General features: G+C 48.6%; 1 protein-coding gene across 1 annotated transcript; it reads right to left on the bottom strand.

Annotated features, from left to right (window-relative positions):
- Positions 1 to 6,418: 6,418 nt before the first annotated feature.
- Positions 6,419 to 8,456, bottom strand: LOC101766602 (probable xyloglucan endotransglucosylase/hydrolase). Its single transcript, XM_004979349.3, has 3 exons — positions 8,085 to 8,456; positions 7,769 to 7,962; positions 6,419 to 7,031 (listed from the first exon to the last, which is right to left on the bottom strand). The coding sequence occupies exons 1-3, from the start codon at positions 8,376 to 8,378 to the stop codon at positions 6,629 to 6,631; spliced, it is 891 nt and encodes a 296-aa protein (XP_004979406.1). The 5' UTR covers positions 8,379 to 8,456; the 3' UTR covers positions 6,419 to 6,628.
- Between the last annotated feature and the right edge of the window lie 776 nt (positions 8,457 to 9,232).

Below are 9,232 nucleotides of genomic sequence, written 5' to 3'. Positions count from 1 at the left end.
AAAGGGCTCGCCACGTCGCGTCCGGCACCGGCTAAATTAGTGCCAGTTGGTCTCCCCAACCGAAACTAATTAATTTTTTTATTTCTTTTCTCATTTTCTTTTCTATTTCTTTATTCTATATTCGTATTTTGTATTTGTTTCCTTTATGTATACTAGTTCTAATATGCTAATATATATAAAATTGTATTTATCTTTAATATTACATTTGAGATACTATTATATATATAGACATATTATGCATACACATATATGAATAATACTACATTGCCTCAACTTTCCAAGTTCAACATTTCGTATCAACTATTCTGAACCCGAGTCCTGACAGTGATGTAGATTTGATCCATCATTATGAAACTCCCCCGCTGGATTTACTATCGCATCCAGAAGAAATCTAGAGAGTTGTTCTTGAATTGCCCTGATGCAGTCCATGTCGAGGACTCTTTCCTTCCTGTGCATCATCTGTGTCATTGGCAAAGGTTATTATATATGTAGTAGATCAATGAATTTGCACAATTAGAACTAATTTATTGTAAAGAATTTTGTATACGTACAGTTAAATCGGGGTCGGTCATACGCTTCGGACCTACAAAGCCATGGATGAACTCACATATGTAGTATCCGCATAAATTATTCCCCGGCTCCTATCTCCAACACAATATATATGGCAAAAAAAGTTATGAAATATTTGTTGTGTTCAAGGAAGTGTCACGAGATGTGAAAATTCAACACATATCAGGAAATTAGTCTTCCCATAAAGTTCCTCCTTGAATTCACCCACGTGATTTTGACGGAATCGAGCCCATGCTTTGTTCAAAACGTCTATGAGGTCTTTGTATTCATCTTTTGGTTTCCTCGAAGAGTCCAAGACATATACGAAGCTCATATCAGGCACGACAACAATGAGTATCCAATGGAAGTTGTACAGCCAAAACTAGTTAGTCTTATGTTTAACTGCTAGTTCGGAAAAAAAAAGAGATGGGAAACACTCTCACTTGAAGTTGTACGGTATGTACTTCTTGTAACGTTGCTCGTCGAGGAACTTATATATATTCTTTAGCATCCAATTTGGTTTATCTCTTAGAGTTGACTCGTTTACAACATCGGGGTCCATGAAACCTACATCATAGTATCCTTTCCTCTAACAAGTTTGAATCTCCATCCTGCATGATACAAAATCGAATAGGAGTTAAGACATCGCACAATGATTAGAGCAGAGATTTTGAAGTTAGAGCAAATTAAAAACTTACAGAACCCAGGAACTGATGAGTGACTTGTCAAGTGCGTCTTGATTGTAAAGGTAATATAGTTACTCCAGCGGCACATTTATAATTTCTTCCTCACGAAAATAATGTTGATCTCCAATCCGAACTTCGAGCATGAAAAAACCATTGGCTGAAGCCTCCATGCACCATTGGTACAACTTGTACATCTTCGCTAGACGACGGTCCACCAACTGCGGCCACACAAGTAGTTTCACATACTCATATTTCCATGTAGCAGCCTTAGGGTGCTTTGGGATGTGATCCTCCCCTCAAAGTTGAGCTGGGGTGAGATTTGTATCTTTAACGAATTGTAGCAAGTTCTGATCAAACTCTGAAAGCACCTTGAGCGAAGCAATCGATTAGTTGTACTGGGTTCCGAGTTGTGGAATAGTTAACCCACTTTTGTTCCTCTTCTGAGAAGCCTGTGTTATTTGTCTATCTAGTCAGATAGCGGTAGTGTCTCTAGCTGTTTCCTTTGCTTCGTCTCCATGCTTCTGATGAAAGCCTGGAGTTTAACCTTATCAAGTAGTGCATCTTTCTTCGGCTTCTCCCTTGTGAAGAAAGCTTTAAGCTCAGCATCCACTACGTGCGGAGTTCCTCATATGTCATATCACATGGGTACTTGGACGGTGGTTGCTTCTCCTTCTGCTTTTTCTGCTTCTTCATAGCCGCAGTAGGCAGAACTGAAGGCATGTTTTGCCGTGTAGCCATGCTCATAGCAGGGGGAGGTGGACTCATGCTAGGATCCCTATCTGGTAGTGGACTCATGCTAGGATCCCTATCTAGTAGTGGAGAGGGTGCCCTAGCAGATGGCGTAGGTGATATTACCCTTGAGCCTTGAGGAGAAGATCCCAAGGTCGGGGGATTCGGCTGCGTAATCCTTACGTAGCGCTTGGGCCATAGAATCCAACCATGGATGGCTTCTCCTAGATTCTTTTCCCGTCACCTCCAGGAATCTCCAATTCCAGGTCATCCCAACCGTCGACCACTCGGTCCACCCCAACTTTAGCGTAATCACGAGCTGGAATCTCCACGCCATGAAGTGTTTGGCCTTGCGTTGGTTGCTCAGCCACACCATAAGCCACCACGATGAGCTTGTTTTTCACGGGAGTAACAAGTTCGCAAGGGGCTCTCCTAGTGATATCGTCCATGGGGCGGCGTTGGTTGTCCTCAAGTATGTCAAAAAATCCTCCAGCTGGGGCTTCCGTGGAAGCAACACTGCTTCGACGCTGAGAGGGGTTACGTCGATATGTGCCCCCGATGTTGTTGCTGCTTGTTCACTGGCTTGTTTGCTAAGAGCTAGAGTCACACGCCGATCGATTGCTTCCTCCATTCTTGCCTCTGTCAAAGCTACATGTTCTTGCAACTCTCGCAGCTGTCGTGCGTGTTCAGCCTTACTTCTTTGGCAACTTCTATACGAATCAATGTGTTCACGAAAGGCAAACTTTCATGAAATTACTCCTTTATCTCGGCAACGTCTAGAGTGTTCGGAATTACCAAGTGCCATAGTTAGCTCGTCCTTCTCTCGATCAGGCAAGAAAGATCCATCGATCGTTGCCTTTGTTAAGTCAACAAGCCTTGTAGCCGCTTCAATCCGGCAGCACCTCCCCTATAGCGCCATGGATAGGGTGAAGCTCGAGCTGTGGTGAATGGCTCGGGCAGGAGGAAGAAGGAGGCGAATTTATACGAGGAAATTTAGTACCGGTTGGGGGCACCAACCGGTACTAAAGGGTCCACATTAGTATCGGTTGGTGCTCCCACCCGATACTAAAGGAGGGGTGGCACATTAGTACCGGGTTGGGGCACCAACCGGTACTAATGTGCATCCTTTAGTACCAGTTGGTGCCCCCACCCGGTACTAATGGGGGTCTTAGGGGGTTCCTCGGGGAATATCCGTTAGGCCCAGTGTAAGTGCATTTGGCCCCCTATGTGGGTTTTAGTGTTAATGACGCGCATGATTAGGGGACTAATATGATTATCAAGTGATTGATAAGGTTTAATTGCAAAAGAGTGCAAAGGTGTACTTAAAGATTCTCAAGAAGCCCCCAAATGCAAAAATAGAATGGTGTTGAGCTCGAAAGGATTTTTATTTATGTTTTCCAATTTTGAATTTGAGTTTAGGAACTTCGTACTATTAAGGGGGATGCGGATGGATAGCTTGAAGATGCTAAAGTGCTCACTTGAGATGCTAACCACCCATTGGAGACACAAAACACCCACTTGCACAACCTTTTTCTCAGATTTTCTGAGTGTATCAAAAGTTCCGATACGTATCGAAAGTTTCCAGATAGTCCCAACAGGGGTCCTCTGCATGTTTGACTTAAGAGTGTCGGAAGTTCCGATACACCATCGGAACTTCCGAAAAATGTGTGTCGGGTGTTTCTTAAAAATTCCCGACAGGGGTCCTCTGCACACCAGTTCTAAATCCATCAGAAGTTCTGACATTGTGTCGGAAGTTTCGATAAGCACATAACAGGACTGTAACGGCTAGTTTTGGGGGCTCGGGCATAAATACCCCCTCAATCCCCCCATTCAAGGTTGCTGAACTAACTCAAGACAAAAGCCCCCTAGAGCATTGAATACACCTCTCCCTCACCCATTTGAGCCAAATCCTTGAGTTCTTGAGCTAGGGTTTGAGTGAGAGCAAGATTGAGGGTTAGTGCCTTGAGGTTTGAGTGAAGAGTTCAACAAGTTCATCTCAAGAGCACTTCAAGCATCCTCGGCTTCAATTCGTGTTTGTTACTCTTGAAGCTCGCTTCTAGACGGCTAGGCGTCGCCCGTTTGAGCGCCCTCTTCGTGTGGTATGCCTGGGAACGTTTGTATCACCCATCCTTCATGGATTCATAGTAAGTGACTCAATCTTCCTTTGTAGTTGATTGAGCGAGATAAAGGGTTAGTGAGGACCGGCTCTTTGTGAGCTCCTCAACGGAGACGTAGCTCTCTTAGTGAGAGTGAACTCCGGTAACAAATCCTTGTCTCGTGTGCTTATTGTGTTCTTTGATTCTAGCTTGACCTAGAGGCTTGTTTTTAGCCAATCTATATATTTGAGTGGTTCCTTGCATATATATCACCTAGAGTAGTCTTTACACTTCATTTAGTATCTTTTGATTCAAATAGAATTGGCAGTTTCAGGTTGCATTTTGAATTTCGTTCAGCTCACTCTATTCTGTCGGAAGTTCCGATCCTGTAGCGAAAGTTCCGATCCATCGGAAGTTCCGGCACAGCATCGGAAGTTCCAACATATCTAATACCACTGCGAAGTTTTTCAGGAAAATTTGAAGTGAGCCTATTCACCCCACCCCCCTCTAGGCATCACAAGATCCTTTCACTCAGTACTAATGCTCACATTAGTACCGAGCTAAAATGCAACCGGTACCTAGGCTCGAAACGAATGCTCAATTTTTCAGTAGTGATGACGATGGTTCTGCCCCACCCATCTTCTATCAAACCGGTACTACTACCTGTATTTTGTCCAAGCAATCTCACCAAAGCGTTTTGATCTTGATGAAATTGCTCGGATTCTCATGTTGCGATGGACTTCCAAGTTGAAAACTCCTTTCTGTTAACGTTCCCCGTTGGAGCCTTATGAAAACTTAATCCTCTTCTTAATTTCTCCTCTTCTGAGGATTGTTGATGCGATTGAATGAGTGGGTCAGGGCTACGGATTCGTTTGCATCGGTGCTTCCCTCGTATGACAGGCTTCTGCAACCTCAAGCAGATCCAGCGGCTTCTCCTTAGTTGGGGCAAGCACAATAGGCGGAAAAAGCATCATATTGCATTGACGAGTGGTGTAGAGCGTAGAGAGTCAGAACATGGCACTGCCTCGCTGCAGTTCTGAAAATCTCACACGGTAGAAGACCATACAAGGTAGCTAGCATGAGTATATATACTTCTGGTAAAACAATTTAAAATAGGACAAAATGTTAAACCACAATAACCCTTGATCAAATGTTCACTAACACCGGTAAGCCCCTCGTACATCAAGGTCAGATCGGCACTCGTCAGCATGGCCCGACAGTACCCTTCTAGATACTCGCATATTTGTTCCAGTTTAACAAGAGATACCACACCATAGTTTTGAGAAAGAATTAAGATGCTCACACTCGCCTTATTAGCTTGCTTGCTAATGATTCGAAATGCCTTTCAACAAGGATTACGGAAAACCATGGAATTTTTTTTATTTTAGACTTGTGTTTGATTTAAGAGAAATATCTTTATTTGAATTTGCTAAATTCGTCAATGAAATCTGGCATAGTTTCTTTGTATAATAGAAAAAAAAAAGTTTAACGTTCATCTAAGGGATCTACACGGTTTCCTTTTGCAGCCCTCTTTGGTGGAGCTTTGAGTGACTCCAGTTCCACCCGACACACGCACCGTAGCTGTACTATTCACTAAGTGAATACTGTAGTAAGGAGCTAAAATGAAAATCGAGATAGCAAAACAACTTGATAAGAGGGGGGCGGGAGCTACAAATTTTAGCTCTCCTCTAAGGCTCTAACACCGTGTCAGGTGGAGCCACAGCCGAATGAAGCTCGTGGCTCTTCGTCTGCATGGAACAACGGATCCATTTGCCTGTCAGAGCTCCAAAGTCGCTCTGCTGCAGTGCCGTCCAAGCTCTTCCTATTGAATTCGAGCCTGTCCCGGCCGGTGATCAGGATAACGCCAGGATAGGATCACACAGATTCACGGGTACAGAACATGACCATGCATAGGGCTTCTGGCTTTCCTTCCTGGTGTGGGATTAAACAACAGGATAACGTACGCAGCAGCGGCCGTTGGCGCCGCCCACAGACATTCGAACATGGCTCCACCTAGCCGGCTCATTTATCGGCGGCCGTAGGGGGACGGCGACGACGACGAGGCGTACGCGTGTACCGGCCGCCGCGAGGATCCGCGGCCGGCCGGCGCACGAGATCTTGCCAGAATCTTGGTACAGACTCCCCTTGGGTTCCTGGAACCCGGGTGAGCTTTTCCTTTCGTCGCCGCGCACGCCGGCACGCGCATACGAACAAGATTTGGAACGGGGAGCAGCTAGCCCAAGATGCTTTTGCTGTTGTTGGCCTTTTTTTAAGAGATGTCCAGTTAACTGAAAAAAAAATAGCAATGGACGAATATACTCGACCAAATCCTCGACCTCGAGCAAGAACAAGGAGGACTGATGATTTTTCAAAACCAATGCCAATATCAATTGGTGACCTTGCTCTGAGACGTTACAATACAGTGTACAGCACAATAGGTAGGAGTACGTGCTCAGAAATGGCTCTCAGAAATGAACCATGAACCACACGTACGCAACACACAAAATACACCAAAACAATACAGTAGCAGGCTGCTAAATCCAAACCAAGCAGCTAGCACGATCAGATTCAGACGTCGCGGTCTTTGGCGCACTCGGGCGGCATGGCGGCGTTCCGGTCGCGGTCGGTGCAGTAGTTGTAGATGGTGTAACGCTGGCGGACCTCCCGGAGCTTGCGGTACTGGGCGCCGTCGAGGTCGCGGAACTCCGGCTGGTCCCACCACCGCGCGCCCTGGGTGGCGCAGAAGCGGGCCTCGGCGGAGGCCTCGCAGCCGTCGACGTGGAAGCCCCGGTAGGAGGCGACGAAGGGCGCGTTGGACCAGTCCGTCTTCTCCCTCCCCCCGCGCGTCGCCCAGTCGTCGGCGTTCCACAGGCTCGAGTACAGCTTCATCGGCTGGCTGAACGGGTACCGGACGCCCAGGTCGCCGCTGCTGTTCTTGAACACGCGGATCGGCACGTCGTCCACGAAGAACCTGCAGAGTACGGTGAGGTTGGGTTAGGCCTTGTTTAGTTACCCAACTTTGGGGTGTCAAAATTACTGTAGCAACACTGTAGCGTTTCGTTTGTATTTGTGAATTATTATCCAAATATTGACTAATTAGGCTCAAAAGATTCGTCTCGCAAAGTACAACAAAACTGTGCAATTAGTTTTTGATTTCGTCTACATTCAGTACTCCATGCATGTACCGCAAGTTTGATGTGATGGGGAATCTTCTTTTTGCATAGTGCCAAAGTTGGGATTTTGGAGTGAACTAAACATGACTATACGACGAGGGATGGACGGCAGGGGCCATTGCAGCAGTGTTCGTGCTGGTGTGCACAGGGTTGCAGACAGGCGTGCACACTGCACACAGGCCGTGCCCGTGAGCAGCGACTGCACATGGAGGCACGCGCTATCTTGCTACGACCTTTCCTGTCCTTGTTTCAAGATGCAGGGATTCAGAGCATCTTTTCAGGACTGTGGTGCTGCCATCCTACGGTCCTATACCCACCGTCCTCAGTGACACAGGGTGAGCTGGAAAGTTTTACAGCTCTTTGCGGCGGTGATTTTTAGTTAATACGCTGGTAATTAATCTACGTCGTTGCAACTGGCAGCCAGCGGATTAACAATGTTGCAATGAACGAGCGGTAGAGTCAGAATGTTGCTGTTTTACTTGAAAACAACAGAGAGAATGTTGGTGCAGGGTGACATATGTGGGTGCTAGCTTACGCGATCATGTAGAGGTTCCAGAGGACGGAGTAGGAGTGGTAGTCCTTGGTTGGGTCGAACCAGAGGTAGATCCTCTGCTCGCGGTCGCCCTTGCCGCCGGTGAACACGTTGGTCTGCAGGATGTAGGGCTGCCCCGTCCGGTTGCCCAGGAACTCGAAGTCGATCTCGTCGTGCTCCGAGTTCTGCGATGACAGCTGTTGCGTGCATGCGTCGTCTCCATTAGCATTATCGCGAAACAAAGCAAAACAGTAATGCCGGCCCGGCAGGCAGGCTGGCAAGAGGAACAGAGCAGCAGGGGCAGGAGGAGAACACGTACGTAGAAGGCGGTGACGGTGCCGGCGGAGTCGCCGCCGACGAGCTTCATGTGCATGCTGAAGTGGCCGAAGAGGTAGGATCCCCGCGTCTGGAACCCCGTCCCCGTGCTGCGGTCGAGGTACAGCTGCACCTCCCGCCCGCCGTCCACGTAGTGGATGTGGTCCTCCGCCCACGTCGGCACGTAGTTCTTCTGGAACGGCACGTCCACCGGCTTCCGCGGCGCCGCCGCCCACGCGCAGTTCGCAAGCATCAGCGCCGCCGCCGCGGCAGCGAGAAGCCACCGCGCCGTCGCCATGATCTCCTGCTACTCTGTATCTCTCGGCAGTGGGGGGTGGTGGACTGAGGGTGGCTGCTGGATGCTGCCGAGACTGAGGAGTGTGCGAGTATATTTATAGGGCGAGAGCTGGCCGGCTCGAGGACGAGGAGGTCGGACCCCTGCTTGTACAGCTAGTGTGGCTGGTTAAAGTGGCTGGGGATAGGGATTACTAGGTGGCAGCTTAATGGGCGATTAACTCGCTGCTGATGGAGTTGTATAGCTGGCGATCGAGTGATCGATCGATATGATCCCACAGCTAATTAAGCTAGCCGCGGTGCACTGTCGAGCGTCACATGGACACCCGCCGACGAGCTCGGGGATGATGCGCGATCTTGTCTCGCCCTCGCGCGGGTCAGGTTGGCCCAGCGGGAGGCGAAATCAAGTACAGAGCCAGGACTGTCGATCACTGATTGGGCGATCAATCAGTGACTGACAGTGACGGATCACGCACAACTTGCAAGATGCGATGCATCTAACGGTGGGGATCGATCTGGAGACCCAGTTTATCATGGTGATTAGGGCTGCGCTGGCCAGGCCAACACGGAGAGGCGATCGAGCACAGTGCGATGTGGCCTGTGCGGCCATGAGGTAGCTAGCTATCAAGTGGGTGTCAGCAGGCAGGCGTCAATGGCGGTCACATGGGCGTGCAGGGTACAGTGCCCATCGCCATCAGATTCAGGGTCCGTCCGGTCCCTTTCCGGAGGCCCGAATCTCCGAGCCCGGCGCCATGCGGCTGGCTCTGGCTGTCTCGCCTCTCCGGTGGGTCGTGCTACCGACACGGACACGAGCCGGCCGCGGCGCCTCGCCGACTCGACTCGCCACTCCTCGCTGCC

Source organism: Setaria italica, chromosome VIII (genome assembly GCF_000263155.2).
Source record: "Setaria italica strain Yugu1 chromosome VIII, Setaria_italica_v2.0, whole genome shotgun sequence".
Lineage (NCBI taxonomy): Eukaryota > Viridiplantae > Streptophyta > Magnoliopsida > Poales > Poaceae > Setaria > Setaria italica.
Note: the sequence above shows the minus strand (reverse complement) of the source record. Positions and strands in the feature narration are given on the sequence as shown.